Source organism: Solanum verrucosum, unplaced genomic scaffold, assembly GCF_900185275.1.
Source record: "Solanum verrucosum unplaced genomic scaffold, falcon-dt-bn FXZP01000051.1, whole genome shotgun sequence".
In the NCBI taxonomy this organism is placed as follows: domain Eukaryota; kingdom Viridiplantae; phylum Streptophyta; class Magnoliopsida; order Solanales; family Solanaceae; genus Solanum; species Solanum verrucosum.
The window spans coordinates 1,938,096-1,958,340 of record NW_026020110.1 but is presented as its reverse complement, the minus strand read 5'-3'; the positions used below and the strand labels follow the sequence as shown (position 1 = coordinate 1,958,340).

At 35.7% G+C, this 20,245-nt stretch overlaps 1 protein-coding gene across 2 annotated transcripts in view; it reads left to right on the top strand.

Annotated features, from left to right (window-relative positions):
* Positions 1-928: 928 nt before the first annotated feature.
* The window catches only part of LOC125825309 (protein phosphatase 2C and cyclic nucleotide-binding/kinase domain-containing protein), a 532,052-nt gene continuing 512,735 nt past the window's right edge, over positions 929-20,245 (top strand). Inside the window, exons 1-16 of one of the 2 annotated variants that reach the window (XR_007442847.1) lie at positions 929-1,060; positions 1,455-2,646; positions 10,571-10,702; positions 10,799-11,029; positions 11,166-11,291; positions 11,526-11,588; positions 11,771-11,853; positions 12,324-12,555; positions 12,682-12,995; positions 13,162-13,249; positions 13,335-13,401; positions 13,623-13,900; positions 13,984-14,049; positions 17,214-17,344; positions 18,790-18,943; positions 19,166-19,495. Coding sequence is in view for 1 of the 2 variants with exons in the window: in XM_049504653.1 (XP_049360610.1) it covers positions 1,615-2,646; positions 10,571-10,702; positions 10,799-11,029; positions 11,166-11,291; positions 11,526-11,588; positions 11,771-11,853; positions 12,324-12,555; positions 12,682-12,995; positions 13,162-13,249; positions 13,335-13,401; positions 13,623-13,900; positions 13,984-14,049; positions 17,214-17,344; positions 18,790-18,943; positions 19,166-19,411 (3,243 nt within the window). In the remaining variant the exon portion in view is untranslated. Of the gene's footprint in view, positions 1,061-1,454; positions 2,647-10,570; positions 10,703-10,798; positions 11,030-11,165; positions 11,292-11,525; positions 11,589-11,770; positions 11,854-12,323; positions 12,556-12,681; positions 12,996-13,161; positions 13,250-13,334; positions 13,402-13,622; positions 13,901-13,983; positions 14,050-17,213; positions 17,345-18,789; positions 18,944-19,165; positions 19,881-20,245 lie in introns of those variants that run through there. The other variant, XM_049504653.1, reaches the window with a different exon arrangement.

The window sequence follows — 20,245 nt, the reverse complement described above, 5'->3', positions numbered from 1 at the left end:
TTCATCATTGTGTTCACATATGACATCTTGATCTATTCTCGAAGCAATGATGAGCATGCCGATCATTTGAGGAGATATTGTCTTGCAAGTTCTCAATGATCGTCAATTATTTGCTAAGTTTAGAAAGTAAGAATTCAAGTTGAGGTCAGTAGCATTCCCAGGCCATATAGTCTCAGGTGAAGGTATCCAAGTTGATCCTAAGAAGACTGATGCAATTAAAAACTGTACTAGGCCACTTTCTGCCTCAGATATTACGAGTTTCTTAGGTTTAACCGATTACTATAGATGGTCTGTGGAAGTATTTTCCTCTATTGCTTCTCCTTTGACTACCTTGACTCAAAAGAAAGTGAAATTTTAGTGGTCCAAAGCTCGTGAGAAGAGTTTTCAGGAGTTGAATACTCGACTTACTTCAGCCCTAGTTTTGACTTTATCGGAAGGTTCAGATGGTTCCGTTTTGTATTGTGATTCCTCCAAAATTGGTTTTTGTTGTGTGTTGATGCAAAATGATAAGGTCGTAGCTTATGCTTCTATGCACCATGTCACGTCTAGTGTGTAGTCTTGGGTTGTGACACTCGTAATGTATACTTCATTTAAGCTATATAAAATATTTTGGGTGTATCAGAATATATAGTTAATGTATAGTTAGTTTATGATTTATGTAAGTAAGTTATATTCAACATTTTGAATATACCATAATAATGTATAATGAGTGTTTCATGATTTATTTGGTTTAGATAATTATGGAGTAGTATTTTTTTTTTTTGGAAAAATTATAAATGGTGTTGGTTCGAAAAAAGATAAAAGGAAAATAAATACAAAAAATTGGGCCACGCTGGGTTTATTGGTAGTGAAGAGAAAGAGTTGCGTGTAGAAAAAAGCGCGTGGTTTGTGATAGTAGTTCCAACTAGAAGTGAAAAAGAGATACAGGCCAAGCCCTTCCACACATGCACTGTTTACGTCTCTCTGCACTCTCTCTCTGCCTACTTGCAGTGTTCATCTATCTATTTCTATTTGACAAGGAAGGAACAAACCCATTTGGTTCAATTGCATTTACAATACAGTATGTTCTCTGTTACTATTTCTTATCCAGATTTAACACTTTGATGAATACTTTGATGAATAGCTTGTAGTATATGAAGAGAATTGCAGTTTATACTAGTAAAATATTCATTCATGCTGTTTATAACCTACTCCATTCTCATTCTTATTCTCAATAAGCAAGACTACCCAACAAATTGGATTCCAGGGAATTTTTTTTAATCTTCCAATTATGCTTATTTGTAATCTCTAATTGATAATTTCATACCAGTGGTGACAGGGCTTTCATTTTATGCTTCCAATTTTAAGTTATTTTTAATTGCAATTCTGGGTTTCCTTGGAGAGGTTGAATTTTGTTATATTTGAATGGACAGCAACCAGGTTTGACAGTGTTTTTTTTTTTTTCTATTTTTCAGATTCAACTTTACTACTCTGGCATTTTTGTTTTCAATCTCAAGGAGGTGCTGCTAATAAGTTAGGAGAAAATTTTGTTCGGTTATTTGAAAGTAAAAAGTTTGTGATGAATTATTTGGTAGTTTTGGGGTGTGGGTTTGTCTCGGTTTGGTGTTTATAGTTATGGGTTGCGTTTATTCAAGAGCTTGTATTGGGGAGATTTGTGCACCAAGGAATGTGGATGTTAAAGAGCCTAAAAATGTGAAACCTGCTGAAATTGCTGTATTTTCACCTGCTTCATCAAATGGGGAAGATGGAGAAATTAGAGATCAACTTAATCAATTAAGTCTATCTAGGGATAATGAAATTGGTATAAGAAGACTGTCAAGAGTCTCTGCACAATTTTTACCACCTGATGGTTCACGGGTTGTAAAAGTTCCATCAGGGAATTATGAACTACGATGTTCGTTCCTATCTCAAAGAGGGTACTATCCTGATGCCCTTGATAAAGCTAATCAAGATAGTTTATGCATTCACACTCCATTTGGAACAAGTCCAGATGATCATTTCTTTGGTGTTTTTGATGGCCATGGAGAGTATGGAGCTCAATGCTCCCAGTTTGCGAAAAATAAAACTTGTGAAAATTTGCTTAGGAACAGTAAATTTCATTTAGATGCTGTGGAGGCATGTCATGCGGCATTCTTGATGACCAACTCGCAGTTGCACGCTGACGCTATAGATGATAGCATGAGCGGAACAACTGCAATTACTATACTCGTACGAGGTACGACACTTTATGTCGCTAATAGCGGTGATTCAAGAGCTGTTATAGCTGAGAGACGGGGTGATGAAGTCGTGGCTGTTGACCTTTCAATCGACCAAACACCATTTAGGCCTGATGAGATTGAGCGGGTTAAGCTCTGTGGAGCAAGAGTTCTTACACTGGATCAGATTGAAGGATTGAAAAATCCAGATGTGCAATGTTGGGACACTGAAGAAGGTGATGATGGTGATCCTCCTAGGTTGTGGGTGCAAAATGGGATGTATCCTGGTACGGCTTTTACAAGAAGTATAGGTGATTCTGTCGCTGAGACAATTGGTGTTGTTGCAAATCCTGAAATTGTTGTTTTGGAGCTCACCTCAGATCATCCTTTCTTTGTGATTGCCAGTGATGGGGTATTTGAGTTTCTTTCCAGCCAAACTGTGGTGGACATGGTAATAAATTCTTCCTTCTCTTTCTACTTCCTATATCTTTAGGTTCTATTTATCCAACAAGTGGACTTAAAACTTATTCTGTTATTTAGTACTGGTAAATAAAGTGCTTTGGACTTTTGAGAACTTTGTCTATTTGCTTGACACGTGTGATTATCTGGTCATATCGGAATTACTATTAAGGAAATGTGCAGACTGTTGGAAATTAGTTAGAGGCTTCCACAAGACCATTGACCAATTTTTACACCCATAATATGGGAAGAAATAACTCTGCGCGAAACTATATTTTATCGACTAACCACAAAAGGATAGCTCATCTAAACCTTCAGTACACATCAATTCCCCAACCTATTTTGGAACAATACAGGGCAAAACTATATTCAGACAAAAGGAAATATCTGACAAAAACAAATAGCTTACCATAAAGTATTCTTATGTTTTCCTTATAATAGAACATCTTTTCTTTTGGGGGCATTTGAAATTTGATGAAATCTATACGTTATTCACAAATTGCGCACCTGACTCCACAATTACTGCAATGATGTCTTTTGTATCCAATACAATCTCTTAGTTGTTTGTGTATTTCAACTCTACATAAGATCAGTGTTGGGGCAAATTAATCAAGCCCTGTTGATTAGTTCAGGATGCTAGTGGGAAAAAAAAATTATAGAACGAGTTTAAGACTATGCTGCACACTTTTTTAATAGATTTGCAATCCAGAAGAATAAAAGCAGTGCGACTCATTTTCACTTTTGGGCAACATTCTCTTGAACTGCTTTCCCGAAGATAGAGAAAAGGAAATGTAGCTCTGGAAATTTCAGTACTTCTAGATCATTTCATGCCTTATATTGTAATTTATTGACCCAATTGAGACATAATTGATTGATTGAGTGATATTGTAATTTTTTGTTGGTACAAATAAATGATACATGTCAAATTGATGTGATTTTTGGAGTTGACAAGAACCAATCGACCAGGATTAAGTTCTTCAATAGAAAATAATGCATAGATGGTCTGATTTCAAGAACAACAAAGGATGTAGAACTCGAAATCAAGTGATTCCAGAACGAGGTGAAAGATGACATTCTAAACTAACAAATAACTACTTGTTCAAAACAAGCAAAGAATGACTGCAAAACAAGTTGGAACAAGTTCTGATTGTCGAATATTAAGATGGATGAAATTATATAAGAGATGGACATATTTTAGGAAGGTAAAAGATAGATTGTAAACCAGCAACCACCACAATTTAGCTTAGAGGACGAACCACCGCCTAGATGTTTAAAGATTCAAAAATATCCACTACTTGAAGTAATATGGCTTAAAGATAAAGAAATGAACATTCGAGAAATGAATTTCAAAGTTTTATCTCAAAAAATAGCAGCTCAACTTCCATATGAGCATGTTTATTAGGAAGAAGCATTTGGTGAGACATTGGTTGGTGGTAGGCAAAACATCATTATAGCAGCTAAATGTCAAATGTCAATATGCATATATAGTAACACCTCACTGTAGCAGCCATGAAACTTTCAGACAAATGCTGCCACTATAGAGATTTGACTGTAACTCTAGTTGCTTATGTCGTTTCGGCATATAAGACCTCATAGATTCATATAAGAGGGGATGTATAATAGGGAGGTTGTGTCTTAGTGGCGAAGAATGGATTTAGTCTATCATACCTCAATTCTTGATTAAGAAAAACTTATGAAGGATCGACCATCCCTTTAATACGTTAATCTACAAGAACGACAAATAATAATCTAACATTAGTAACTAACCAATAAACTCTGCCACACATATACAAGATAACGACACTTGATGAACGACAAACTTGCAAAATTCACAATTCATGACGTTTTTCATATTTATGCTATCTCGTTAGCAATAACAGCTCAACCACTTCCTTACAAGGCCATTCATTCTCCCTCCAACCTTGTAACAACCAAAAACAACCCAATACATATATCAATCTCAATAATTCAATTTACCGAAAAGGGTGAAACTCGGACTTATAGGCTTCTGATCACCATCTCGTAAGTCTCGCCTGTAAACTATTCTCAAACGGCCACTAGAATATCATTTATGGGAGTAGGAGAATAGACATACCTTACTTCGAAGAAAATCCAGCTCAAAACACTTCAAATCACTAAGTAGGCGTTTGGCCATGCGATATCATATCACGATATGATGTCGTGAGATGAAATCAGCGTTTGGACATGCGATTTTACGCTGATTTCATCTCACGATTTCATATCATGAGAGGTGATATCATATTCTCCAAAAACCATGATATGGAATCACCATGTGATTTCATATCATGCTTTGAGATATTTTAATACAATAATTGATCCATGAGTTTATATTTTGTTAAAACAACCCCACATTTATATCTACTAACCATTTGTTTCATATGTAAATAAAATTTATAATGACATCATTACTTTTTAAATTTTATTATTCTCACCAATATAAAATTTATTATCACTTTAAATTTGGTGAATATAAATGATAAAGTAGAAATTCATTTGGTGAATATAAATGAGAACAAAGGGAGTAATACTTTTTTTATTTTTCATAATAAAAAAAAACGTCTTAATCTTATGACTAAGCATAATATTGATAAAAGACAATTTTCATTGGCGGTGCCGCACTTTCTTAATCTTAGTATTTGCAAAATGTTCGTTCACATGATTGAAGGATATCAAGTCCAATTGATTGAGGATTTAGGAAAATTTGATCAATTAGTTATTAATATTTAGTCAAGTGGACTAGTTATAATTTTTTTGATTAAATTTTATTAGAAGTGTTTTTGACTCAAACTTGTGGTAACTTTTTAAAATTTCGTTATTCAATAATATTTAACTATTGATTTTTCTTGTAAATAGTTAGAAGTTAGTGATGTTTGTTAATTTTTATCTTAGTGCATTTAACTTCTAAGTTAATATTTACTCACTAATGTATGTTTTTTTTCTACTTTATAGGTTATTTGTAAGAGTAGTTGAGAGATATGAACATATCAAGTACAATTTAAGTTCAATCTTTTTTAATTAAATTAAAGTTAGATGAAACAATTATTTAACTGAAGAACTAATGTATGTTTTTTTTCTACTTTATAGGTTATTTGTAAGAGTAGTTGAGAGATATGAACATATCAAGTACAATTTATGTTCAATTTTTTTTAATTAAATTAAAGTTAGATGAAACAATTATTTAACTGAAGAACAAATAACTTTGTAATCATTTATTATGCGATTTCATAATTTTTGTTTATTTGATAAGATTGAATAAACAATTGGGGTTATTTTAATAGTTTTACAACTTATGAGATTTTTATGTTTATGAGAAAATATACAACAAAAAAATTCCATATCGCATGTCCAAACAAACCTTCAATTTCATCTCATGATTCCATATCATGATACCATATCATGACATCATATCGCATGGCCAAACGGGCCCTAAGGGAAACTAATTAACCTTCAAGAACTCCACATAACTAAGGTATGTTTTCATGAGCTAGCTCAAGTGGCAAAAGGTGGAGGATTTGTGGCTTAGGTCGCAGGTTCAAGCCCCACACCATGCAAAGCGAAGCCCGGTATTTAAGTGGAGAAGGGTAGAGGGGTGGGCCCATTATCCACCGAGTTTAGAAGGCTGTGATTGATCCAAAGGACGGGTCACAGACGGATTTCTTGGTTATCAAAAAAAAAAAAAAAAAAAAAACCTTCAAGAACTCCACATAACTAAGGTATGTTTTCATGAGCTAGGATGAGAAATACACTTGACTCCATGGAAGATTAACTTACCTTGAAGATACGGAGGAGGAGGGATTTAGGTCTGCTAGGGTTCATATCAAGGTAAGAAGATGAAGAAACATGAATAAAAAGTCTATTTTTGAGATTTGATTATAGACACCCTTGGATGTGCCACGTGTCCACCGCATGCGCTTGGGCACTATGCAGGATTGTAGTAAAACACATAAGAACTTTTTGTATTGAGGTCGAATTGGCGAACGATTTGATACTTTGGAAACTAGACTAGTAAACCTTTAATTTAATAGGTAATTCAACTCTTAACTCCTTATGTCCCGAGAGATAACATGTTTGAAGTTGGACCTTGTGCGAGCTCATTCGCAAACTTAACCGTAGAAAAACTTCCAAACTCGACTTGTGTTTTTGAGTTCCCTTAACCCTTAGATCACTTCCAATACACCTCGTATACTTGTTATCATGCCAGTGCAATATAGCCTCTTTTGTTACTTAAAACATTAATTCAAATCGTCTTTATCACACTTTAAGGTCTTGCTAAATCTACTATATCACAACATTGTTGAGTCTCACCTCTCTCTTTCTTTCTTTTTTTAATGACAAGGGAAACCCGCAGCCGCTACCCTTTGGGTGCGCACAGGGTAAAACCCCCGCTCCTATGCAATAGCTCGCAAACCACATAGGAGAGGTAACCCGCACTAGGCAAGCCCGGTGTGACGAGCTCGACCCAGAAGGCAAACCCCTTGCTTTCGCAAGTAAGGGGTTTCGAACTTGAGACCTCCAACATGAAAGTCCCAAGCCCAAACCACTGGGCCACCCCTAAGGGTTCACCTCTCTCTTTCTCTGGGTCATTTTTTTTTGTCTAAATTCCTTTCTTTCCTTTTTCCTCTTATTCTAGTTCAATTAGTTCTCTTTGTTTTCTCTGAATCTTCGTATATTCATCTAGAAGAAAAAAAAATTATTCTTTCTTACATCTGATTGTTTACTTCTTTTTTTCTCACATATCACTCTCCTAGATCTGTTAAAGATTTTTACTTCTTTGTTTCATCGGTACTTCTTTTTGTGACAAAAAAATGGTTCAACCAAATTGATCATCAGATTGATAAGTCAATTGTTTCTTCTACGCCATCACTTGCAATTTCTACAGTAAAGTTAGATAGTTGTGGTAATTACACCTCTTGGGCAGCCTCTGTTGAGATGTGGTTTATAAGTTAAGGATTTGAAGATCACTAGCTCAAAAACAGTAGGAATATTCGACCAGCGGATAGACGTGCTTGAGTTAAAATAGATGCACAATTGTTTAGTCTTCTGTGGAATTCACTTGTTTCCTCTACACCATCACGTGTTTGAAATTTTCCGGGCGCTACAATATATTTGCTGTGTGTCTGAACACCCACACATATATGTCTTCATATGTGTATTTATATATAAACTGTTAGTGCCCAAGCCAGCTTTCTCACATCTCCTACTACCTCCCATCATGGAAGGTACCCGATCACTTTGTCCATCAAAATTTAGACAGATAAGAATTTTTCACATTGTATTGCCTCCAGCTGGGAGTCAAAACATGATTTGAAGGTTGTTTTCCAATTTTCGACCAAGCAATCCCTTGTTGGATCGTGCAAAGAAATTGTTATTAATAGCATTCACGACTACTTTCTTATTCATATGTAATGGAGTTCCAATCAGCTCTATCTCTCTAGATCTGGTAGTAAGTTTTTTGCATTTGTTTTAGTTCATTGTTCAGTTAGCAATGGCAATGACCAAAGGAGGTCCTAGTCTTGAAAATGTGGACATAGAGGAAAAGCTAAACTTAGAGGGTAAAAGATGTTATCTTTTTCTTTTCCTGTTCAAAAAAAAAAGATGACATAATTGGTGTTGCTAAAAGGCTCATTTTGAAGGTTACTAAATATTGTTGTCCAGTTTCACTCAAGGCAAGTTTAAGCCCACATTTTTATGCAAAATTTGTGTGCAACACCCTGCTTAAGCAAAGCTTTACCAAGGCACTAAAGAGCACCTTAAAGTTCATGAATTATGTCTTGAACATAGCAGAACTAAACGATAAATCTTTCACCTAATTGTAGTTTTTCCTTCTTTTGTCCATATTATTGCTTGTTTGGGTTTATAATTATTATTTTCTTGAACTGCATATATATTCCTTATCATTCCCTTCAGTTGCAACTTCCTACATTGAAGTTCATGGTTTATTTGTGCTTTGGGCTTAAAGCTCCAGTAGACCTCAACACTTCTTTTTTCCGCTTTTCATCTTGGATTACATTGGTGCATAAGACCTAAAATTAGGTGTTGTTCAAGATAAGGGCTCACTCAACCAATGTTTTAATATAGGCACCAAGAGGCACCACTCATCACCACAGTATCTATCTTGAAGAGACATTTTGTTTTTCAAAATTGAAGAGACATTAATAGTCAATAAATATAGCTTGCGAATTGATATGTGAACTGTTAATGTATGTTAGATATGTTAGTTGAATAAGACTAGAAAATTATACGGTAAGAATCTAGTCATTAGATTGGAACTAAAAGCTGCCCCAAGATTTTGGTTTAACTGTAAAGGTACAATGTTGTATGTGTGGTAGACACACATCACTAGTTTGAATTCTGTTGGTGAACCATGACTAAAATACAAGTGGAGAAGAGAAGAGGAGGGCCTACTATCCGCTGAGTTTTGAAACTATAAATAATGGATTTCTCGATTATAAAGAAAGTCAAATCAGAAGCTGCATCTTTTCATCTGAATAAAAACCTTAGAAGGTATTTAAACTGAAACGTCACAATTTTAATGTTAACTGTAGTTCTACAATTCCTTTGTTCCTATAATTGCTGTTTGTTTATACTTATTTTCTCATGCATTACTTTATACTTCTTCACTAAAGCTCGCATTTAGTTTTGCACATAAACGGCAGCAAAGCAGCTACATTTACAGGCATTTCTCCTTTGACAACACTAGATGTAGTGTAATCATAATCTATGAGGTCATTTTTGGTAGCAATAACATTTATCAGAAGGATATTTCTGATATTCCTAGTATTTTAGAGTTCTTATGACCTCCATAGGAGTTCTTTTTCTTTCGCAACTTTTGGATGTAAGTATTACTAGAATACTCCTTGTGTATTCTTTTGTTTATAATATAAGTTACCTTTCTCAAAAAAACAATTTCTGGTAAAGTAGCAGAAGCGAAAATTTACCTTAATCTATGCAAAAGTCTGCAGAACAGGATTTTTATACTTAATTATGTAGATATCGCTATGTATTTCTTTACTTTCTTTTTGGAGTAAAAATGAAGTAGAAGGAGCAGTTGATTTCATTAGCTTTCTACACAATCTGTGAGAGCTACTTTTGGTTTACTCAGTGGTCTATATCAGCATACTCTTACTGCTAATACATTTTTTTATAAAGTTAGTGGTATTAATAACAGCATCAGGAAGATATATATATATATATATATATATAACTTTACCTTGGCAAAAAGTAATACATAGCTGGGGATACTACTGCTGCACTGTTACTAAAGGAATGATATAAATTTTGCTTAAAAGAGTTCCAGAAGCAGTTATTTGTGCTACTCAAAACAATTGAACTAACACAGTTCTGACAACAGTTTATTGATGTTTAAACCAAAAAACTGCTAAGATAAATTTCTTAAGAAAAAAAGGTCTTTTGGATCCCACAGGCTTTATCTAGCCTTTGAGGCATCCTGTGTCTTTGTTTTTATAAGCTGGTGTACGGGCCAACTTGCATGCACCTCGACTATACTGGGTAACTCTATCCACCAAGTCTTGGGCTGATAGGAAGAAATCACCTAGAAATTTTTGTCTCCTGGGATTTGAATTTAAGACCTCATGGTTCCCTAGCCACTTCACTAACCACTAGGCCTTACCGTGGGTACACGTGGTGTTTAACTGACAATTTTAGTTAAACACTTGTAGGCTTATTAATCATCATTTTTCGATATTGTTCTTTCTGTTGTATAACACCAGTTTGCTCTCATGTATGTTTTCTCTGTCTGTAATATTTCTGTGTTCCACCTCAACAAGTCTCCTAAGATCAGTTGAGAATGCCGACATGATGCAAGCACGGTGTTTACTCTGTTTGTTTTTGTGTTTTTCCTGTTAATAATCCAAATTCTCTCAATGACCTTGTAGGTCGCAAAGTATAAGGATCCGCGTGATGCTTGTGCTGCAATTGTTGCTGAGTCATACCGTCTTTGGCTACAGTATGAAACTCGCACAGATGATATTACCGTGATAGTTGTACAAGTAAATGGATTGGCTAATGTAAGATGTTTTCTTTGCTTTGATATTCTCTGTTCGGAATTATTTTATACTTTCTGTAATTTAAATGTTCACTCATTACATTTATTTTACTGTCAGGTTGCGGTTGGTCAATCAATAAGTTCTGATGTTGTTTTACGACCACCGTTGCCTCAGGTTGTGGAATTATCTGGATCAGAATCTCCATCAGTTATGAACTGGAATTCTAGGATTCAACGTGCCAGGCAAGATATATCACGGGCACGACTGCGTGCTATTGAGAGTTCCTTAGAGAATGGGCAGATATGGGTTCCCCCATCTCCAGCCCATAGGAAGACATGGGAAGAAGAAGTAACCGTTCTTTCTTTATCTATTTCCGTATGATATGCTGTTCTGGAAAATAAAGAATCTTATAACCCACACCCTCAATTGTTATCAGTTTAATTGATCTCATGGTTGAAAAGTAAATCACATCTCTGCTTCACAGGCACAGATTGAACGGGTTTTGCATGATCATTTTCTTTTTAGAAAGCTTACAGATTCTCAGTGTCAAGTTTTGTTGGATTGTATGCAAAGAGTTGAGGTTCAAGTTGGAGACATTGTAGTCAAACAGGTAAATTCTCTTGATAGAGTTTTGATCCAGCAATATAATATTGTTAAAGAAGCTCCAAAATCAAAAGCACAGTATTCTTATAAGTTTTCCTGTAATTTTGGTCTTAGAGGATTTCAATTTTTCATATTTCATGTTTGAGGAAGAAACATGTGATCTTAGACTTACAATTTCTTGTGCACTAAATTCTGACACTCTGAGAATTCTCAGTATTACCAAACGATCAATGTTTTGCAGGGTGGAGAATGTGACTCTTTCTATGTCGTTGGAAGTGGGGAATTTGAGGTCTTAGCAACACAGGTGGGAGTTGTTTTTCCGCTTGATTTTGTTTAAATGTGATCAAACTCACTGTGCATGGTTTCACCATAGTCTGGCCAAATCTTAAAACCATCAGATTCATTATTATCATGTAAAGAAGCTTGTCCCAATTAATGTCCATCATATCTAATTTGAAGTTTTCAACTTTGAATTACAAATGCCAGGATGAGATAAACGGAGAAGCTCCTAGGGTTCTTCAGCACTACACAGCTGATAAGCTGTCATCCTTTGGGGAGCTGGCTCTGATGTAAGATCTCTGTTCTTTCCATTGGAATTCATTAAAATTCAAATTTGATATCTTTCTTTGAGGGGAAAGTGAAATACCGTTCTAGAGGGTCTATTTGCGGAACTGTTATATATTCCCCTCTAGTTTTCACTCCCAAATAAAGCCGTATAATACTGAACAAATAATCAACCTTGAGATTATGTTATTCTGGAGCTTTGCACCAAAATACTAGTTTTCTTAGTTCTTTTTGTATCCTCTCACAATCTGAAGCAGCAATGGCAATATGTCCCTTCTCTTTTTCAAATAAAGTGCTGTGTCCTATCACCTGACTTACCTGTTTGGCCATTATATCTTTCTTGTGTGGTTCATAAATATTGCAAGACCATAGTACTGGTTTATTAGTTACAGTTTATTAATCTCTCCGCTCTTTGAATCATCTGTAGAATTATTTTGGCTATCTCTGTTTTGCGCTGAATTCAGTCTTACTACAGGTACAATAAACCACTCCAAGCTTCTGTTCGTGCTGTCACCAATGGAATTTTGTGGGAACTTAAACGAGAAGATTTTAGAGGAATTCTTGTGTCAGAGTTTTCTAATTTGTCTTCATTGAAGCTTCTGCGTTCTGTAGATCTTCTATCAAGATTGACAATTTTACAACTAAGTCATATTGCAGATATGGTTTCAGAAGTTCCCTTTTCTGATGGACAGACAATAGTAAATGAGGTACCTATTTCAAATTTCTTCCCTTGTCTGCTTACAGTTTGCTCCATTTAAAATGATAATTTTTCTTTATGACTACTGCCTTCTGCTTGTGATTTTCTCTTACACATGATTTGGATTTGTTTGCAGAAACAGGAGCCTTTGGGCCTATACATTATCCAGAAAGGGGTTGTAAAAATTACATTTGACATGGATTTAGTAAAATCTGAAAATGCATCAAGTGTCCTGTGTGAAAACCAAAAGCAGGATGATATACAGAACAAAAAAAGCATAACAGTCGAGAAGAGTGAAGGGAGCTACTTTGGGGAATGGACACTTCTTGGGGAACACGTTGCCTCTTTGAGTGTCATTGCTGTTGGTGATGTGGTATGCGCTATCTTAACTAAGGAGAAGTTTGATTCAGTTGTGGGTCCTTTGGCAAAGCTCTCACAGGATGATCTTAGGTATGACAAAAATTTAGTGAAACAGAAGTTACCAAAGCAAAAGAAAAAAGACGTCTGCATTCTTTGTTTAACATTTTGGGTCTGATAGATGTATGATGTAAAGTGATTTAAGTCTTTACTTTTTTGTTGCATCTATGACTAAAATGTTTTGCAAACATTTATGTAGGGCAAAGGGCCATCAAACAATTCTCTCTTCAGAATCTGTCCAAAGCTTTGACACTTTGACGCTTGAAAGATTGCAGCTTGCTGATTTGGTGAGGTTCTTTTTACTTCTTCCTAATGTATTTTCAGAAAACCTGTTAATAGACAGATGTTTGAATCAATTAGCTATTTGTCCAGGAGTGGAAGACTTGCTTATATTCGACTGACTGCAGTGAGATTGGCCTAGTTCGTCTAAGAGACTCAGGTTGTTTTTCTGCATTTCGTCTGTTGTTTTGTTACGACCTCATTAGTTCTCTTTGTTTTTAATGCTGATATATGCAGAACACATTCCTTTGGGGGCCTTTTCTCTCTTGGTTTTACTTTGTGTCTGACCAGTAATACCTTTTAGAAACAGTTTGTGGGCGTACTAGAATCTTGATGATTGTATTCAGTTAAGGAATGAAAAAATTTCTCGTCTTTCTGCAGATAAGATGTTTAGCTTGAAGAGGTTTTCAAAGCAGAAAATTAAAATGCTTGGGAAAGAAGCACAAGTATTAAATGAGAAGAATCTATTGAAGCAAATGAATACAGTAGCTTCAGTACCTCAAGTTTTATGTACTTGTGCTGATGAAATTCATGCTGGCATAGTTCTGGACACATGCCTGGCTTGCTCTGTGGTAGCAATACTTAACAACCCCCTTGATGAGGAGTCAACACGTTTCTGTGCTGCATCAGTTGTCATTGCTCTGGAAGACTTGCACAATGTAAGTTGACTCCTGGTCCTAGTTATTATAAGCACATGGTAATTTCAGAATTTAACTCTTTTCCTTATTCCTTCCATTATCAGAATGGCATACTTTATAGAGGTGTTTCTCCTGACGTACTAATGTTAGACCAAACTGGCCATATCCAGGTACATATTGCTCTTGTAGTGTATTGCCTTCAGAGTTTTTCTTATGTAGACCACTATAAATGACAAGGTTCTTTTACAATTTAGGCTTGCATGGTTTGTTGTATAAGAAAATTCAATATCAATCTAGATCTCTTCATTATTGAAGGGAAACCTTTTTCTGTATCTATAGGTCCGTGAGTTTGAGCCGTGGAATCAACCACTGATGCTTGTGTCAGGGTAGTCTGCCTACATTATACCTTCTTGGGATGCGCTCCTTCTCTGGATTCTGTGTGAATGTCGGATGCTTCGTGCACCGGACTGTCCTTTTTAAATCTTTGTATTTTTAATAGGCTTCCAATATAAAACATTGCATAACGAAATGTGTGAATTATCAATCTTAGGATAAAGCTAGATCTTTACTTTGGTATTACAATCTCTGCACAAGAATCTATATCTTTTTTTTTTTAATTTCATAACAATCGTTGTATTGCATAATGATTCATGCTTTGTTATTTGCTACTGAACCGCATAACTCCAACATATAATACCTACATAACTATTTCGTGAAACAATGGTGAAAACCTCAAATGGTCCTTAGTTATAGTGATAGGTTTGTTATGGTCTTCAATATATACTATAAAAATTAGGTTTTGGGTCTAACTCACACCCCAAAGCTAACTCAAATGGAGGAGGATTGTCCAAGCCTTATAAGGAGACCACCCATATTATTAACCACTGATGTGGGACTTTTTCTATCTTTAACATATCCTAGTGATTAGTGAATATAATACTCCCTCCGTCCCTTTTTAGTTGTCCACTTTAGAAATGACACACAGATTAAGGCAACAATGATTAGCACAGTGAAGTTACAATTTTACCCTTATGACAACTTTTCACTTCAAAATTACAATCACTTATTTGAATTCAAGTGAAATAAATTGGAGGGAAACAACATACACTTTTACAATTTTCAAGAAGTGTAAATAGGGGTATAATAGGAAAAAATTTGTTGTCCTTTCTTGATTTGTCAAAATGGACAACTAAATAGGGACAATTAAAAAAGGAAATATGGACAAGTAAATAGGGACGGAGGGAGTATCCTTTATATATGCAAAAAGTGGACAAATGTTGTCCAAGTCAGTTTAACACCCTACAATTAACGGGAAAAGGCAAGTGGGTGACATATCTGAAGTAAAAATCAAAACAAATAAAAGAAACCAAATTTTCTTCCAAGATATAAAGATAGGGATAAATACTTATGTTTTACGGCTAAAAATGTTTTATGTCAATAGATACATAATGGATTACAATGGAGGAAGAACAATGACATACTGACGTATTTAGTTAAGCTGATGGTTGTACTAGAATAGTGAGGAGCATTCAAAGGATGATTTGTTGGTGAGATTAGTGATTTGCAGCTCAAAAATAATAATGAGAGCTCCAATAGGACCTCTTACTAGCCCACTGCCATAGCAGGTCCATCCTTTAGCAGTAATACCTCTGCTCATCTCTTGAACTCCCTGTTGGAACCTTATAAAGGGAATCCTTTGGAATGCCTGCAGAGTGGGGCTGTTAGTTGGGACGGAATGGAACAGGACGAGTAAGGGGGATCAGGATAGGACAGGACATGGTAGGGGAAAAGGGAAGATTGAGTATAAGGAGCCGGGTTCGGGGAACTGGGAAGGGGTACTGCACCGGCCCACATACCGGTGCCTGGTGGGCCGGGTTGTATCGGGACGTGATGGGGGTGGGTTGGGACTGGACAGGATGGGATCTAGGGGAATTTTTTTTCTTTAAAAAAATTGTATATAAACACAGGAATATTTGAACAAAAATAATTCCAAGGCTAAAAGCCTCCAATTTTATTTGATAAAAAATTGAACTTGATATTTTTTTATACAATTTCTAATTTGCAAAATAGTATTTCAAGTTCAAAAGTTGCAAATAACTCAGTAAAATTTGCCTTAAAAGAAAACTACATAACTTTAGAGACTCCTTCCAATTGTGCTATAGTTTCAAGCATCTCTTCCATTAAAATTGGAACATCTTTGTCAAATTCCTCGCATTCACTGTTTCAGCTTCCTATTGGTAGGATCTCATTATAAATTGTGTCATCTTTATCATTAACCTCTGGGTGGCCAAAGTTTCTTCTCTCCTCTTTGATCCAATCTCTGAATAAGACTGCAATGTTTAAGTTGTCCCCCCGCCAACAAGTGTCTTTGCTTTTTTGAGATGGAACCTGTGTACCAAACACACGTATAATTGAGGTTGATAGTTGAATCTTGTTCATTCCCCAAGCTAGTTGCCAATTTCACTCTCAATTTCCAAATAATTAATAGCATATAAAATATTTCAATATGGAGTAGGAAGTTGCAAATTACATAGTAAAATTTCAATACTCCTGCAATTTTTGAGAGAGATTAAAGAGACTGTAGGAAGATTTGTGTGAAATGAAAATGGGGTATTTATTGTTGAGAATTAAGGCCAAAGTGTAATTTCTTAAACTTGTGGATTAAAAATAAATTTTAGGGGTTTTGGGGGCCGTTTCTAGCCGTTTCAAACAGCTATTTCTTCTGAAGGGCTGTTGGGGTAACAACTATTTTGGTCCAACTTTTAAAATAGAATTCCGTTTATAACAGGACCGAAATTCAGATGAGCTATCCGAAATTATTATGCTGCCAGTCGAAAAAATTTCACCAAACAGTTTGCACGGCAAAATTAGCTTACAGGCTCGTTCTATATACTGGGAAAGAGAAGCACTAATACCACAGATAATTCTATGTTTTGTTTAGTTTTGTGACCTACTGAAGAAATTTACTTTAGTGATAAGCCAGATAAACTTCACTTCAGGTTCTATGAAATTAAGGTCCTTTTGATTGTCCCACATTTTGGTTGAGTCAGGTCAAATGGAGAAGAAGTCTGGTTTGTTTGCTTATTTTACTTTTTACTGCTGCTCGGTTAAATGCTTGCAATTCTCCATTGGTTATGGAGGTTTTCTGCCAGTTTTACATACTTAGCCACTTAGGGGACGATTTGTATTCAGTGGTACGTATTAAGGACCTAGATAAACCTTACACTGTACATTGGGGACCGTTTAGATTCTTTCCTCTAAATGACCCTGGAGAGTATGTTGCTGGATAATTACTTTTTTTCAATAATGATATTCCTTTATTGATTTTCTGTAGCTAGTGGAATTCAGATTTGCCAAGAAGATTTCTTCTGAGTTGGATGAGAGGACATTTACCATATGCGGAATGGCAGATTCTCTAGCTCCAGAAATAGTCCAAGGGAAAGGCCATGGCTTTACTGCTGACTGGTAAAATCCTACTTCCCTATCGGCCTAAATTTATTCAAGTACTACATATGACTGAAAAAAGTTAATTCAGTAATTAAAGGATTGCTATTATGGAGATAAAGAATTGGTCAACTTGGATCTATTCTGAGGAAACCTAGTTTAACAGAGAAGAAGTGCAATCGAAAGCAATTAGTGCAACATTTTGAAATTGCTCTAATTATTGAAATGCTTAAGAGAAGTCTTACAAAGATGCATGGTTTCTGCCTATCGTGATGTCTAAAATACAGTTGGTTATCCAAGTGATTCAGTGAGTATAATGATGTGATGCAAACATCACTAACGAGCATCAGCAGCCATTTATCCCTCTTACCCTTGGAATATCTCAAAGTTTGAAATAATTACTATAGGCTAATAATGCATCACATACTGCCAGATCAGATTCTTAGTCTGATTGATTAACTTTAAAGAAGTGTATAGTTATCATGCTTTGGTAATTATTTTAAGATGGCAGTTATCTGGAAGTTGTGAATCTTGAAATGATAAGTGTCCCGTCTCTTCTGACTGTAAAATTACAAATGTGAATCTATCATTTTGTTTTATCTTCTATGTAGTGAGTGGTTTTGTGTGCATGTGTATATATTTTGTGTGATACATCAAAGGGGAAAAGATATTTTACCCATGACCTCATTGTCATGAGGTATGAGTTTAGCTTTACAGTTACCGAGCTGTACCCTGAAGACATGCACAATAGAATCGTTACTGCCTCTAGAATTGTTCTTAATCTAATGAAGATTACTCATTCATGAGAGAGATTATTCACTCGAGTTAGAGCAGTGTTTGGAAGGCAAACTTGCAGCCGTACCTGTCTGGTCTTCTCTTGTTTATTTTCTGGGATTTGGAATGAGGAGATAATGAAGTTAGGTAGGTTGCTCTTTCATGGTGAAAGTCATTTAGAAACAATCCACACGCTTCAAAATGATGAAGTTGTATAGTGAAAACATGTAGAAGTAATGTAACTTAATTCTTAAAACCCTAGAAGGAACAAATGTCTCAGGTTGGTTAGTTTGTGAAGGGAGAAGCTGCTGCAAATGAGTTAACTGGAAGACAATGATGAGTGACTTGTAAGGCCACCTACTCAAGCGTTTCCTACTTTCCCTCTGTGCTTTCTCCTTGAAGAGTAAATCAAATTTCCTAGTGTCCTTCCCCCCTACCCTCCTCCTCTTCTGGGGAAGAGAACTGGAAAGTCTTCTAACACTTGCATTGACTACCATGTCTTCGGAAGCGTCTTTTAGTTGCTTCACTGGACACACTTCTATTTTGAGCAAGCAACTTTGTAGAGATGTCATGCTTCTTCGAGTCTTCAGCTACATATAGATTTCTCAAAATATCACAAGTGCTTATTTTGTGGCACAAGCTATTTCTCCAACTTATATTCTTGACTGACATTTGCTAGTTGAAATTGGCAGGTGGGCTTTGGGAACATTGATCTACTTCATGCTACAAGGTGAAATGCCATTCGGATCATGGAGAGAGAGTGAGCTTACATTTGCAAGGATTGCTAAAGGACAGTTGACACTTCCACATATATTCAGCCCAGAAGCTGTTGATCTCATTACCAAGGTATCACCAGGTCTAAAAGAATTGATTGCTTTATACATAAGAGGATTGGAATTGGAAAAATGGCTGATTATATATTATGACTTAGAAATGCGTTACTTTCTTATCCATGATTCCATTCTTTTTGTCCTTCAAACCAACAGCAAGGCTATTGGTTTTTTTTTTATACAAGCTCTCCAATTTCTTGGTATCCTTTCCAGTATCTTGACATAAATTTTGTGCCAGTTACTTCAAGTTGATGAAAAGCTAAGACTCGGAAGCCAAGGTGTTGACTCTATTAAAAGTCATCCCTGGTTTCTTGATGTTGATTGGAAAGCAATAGCAGATCATCGAAGTCCTGTTCCTGCAGAGATTCTCTCTCGTATAAGTCAACGCTTGGAAAACCATGGTGATGAGAACATAGCTTCCCTACATTCCCCTAATCGTGATATGGAGGAGCTTAACACTCCAGAGTGGCTTCAAGACTGGTAGCACGTTTTTATTGGAGTTCTGCCCATCACATTCCATGATGACGCTACCAACAAAATTGACCAGTTTATTGTTTCATAACTGTCCGTATTGGAGACTCAATTCAAATGAACTGAGTGATGGTGCATCTAGATCATGTTCTCCTGTTCATCAACATGTGGCCCTCCTAGAGAGAAAATGTCTTGCTGCTTTTCTTGGACATTCATTTGCTTATGTTAGACGTATTATAAGGTTCATACTTATGTTCTTTTGTGAAAATTTACCATGCCTATGTAAATACGTAATACGTAAATTAAACAGAGTCCTTTTATTGCATCCTAACAAGTCTCCCCATCTCACTCCATCAAAAAAGAAAATATGTATCTCTTAAAAGTGTCCATGAATGAGAGAAGCCATGTTGCACCCAGTTTATCAGATTTTTGGTCTTATATTTGTTTTTTTTTTTAAAATGAAGAGCTTTTTGTTCTATAAAGTATTCTCCAAATTGGAGTTGTGTTTCTTTGTTTTTGAACCTATTGTTGTAGTTATTTGAGGTTCCCTGTGCCTTGTATTGAGTGAAGGAGATTTCACCAAAAGCATGATATACTGATTGCATTTGGTTTGTTGAGAGAAGCAACTACAAATGGACTGATGGACATATTCTTTGGCTTAGCTAACTTTTGCTATATTGTTTGTAATTGCAATGAGTTATTGTTTGCAAAATATCCCCTTGTATGATGCAGATTTTGTAATAGTAGTTGTAGCCCCACTTCTCAATTGAGTTGACAAACAAATATTCAATAGAAAAGATGGAAGAAGAGCACAAAATGATATTTAACTAATATGGCACTTAGGATG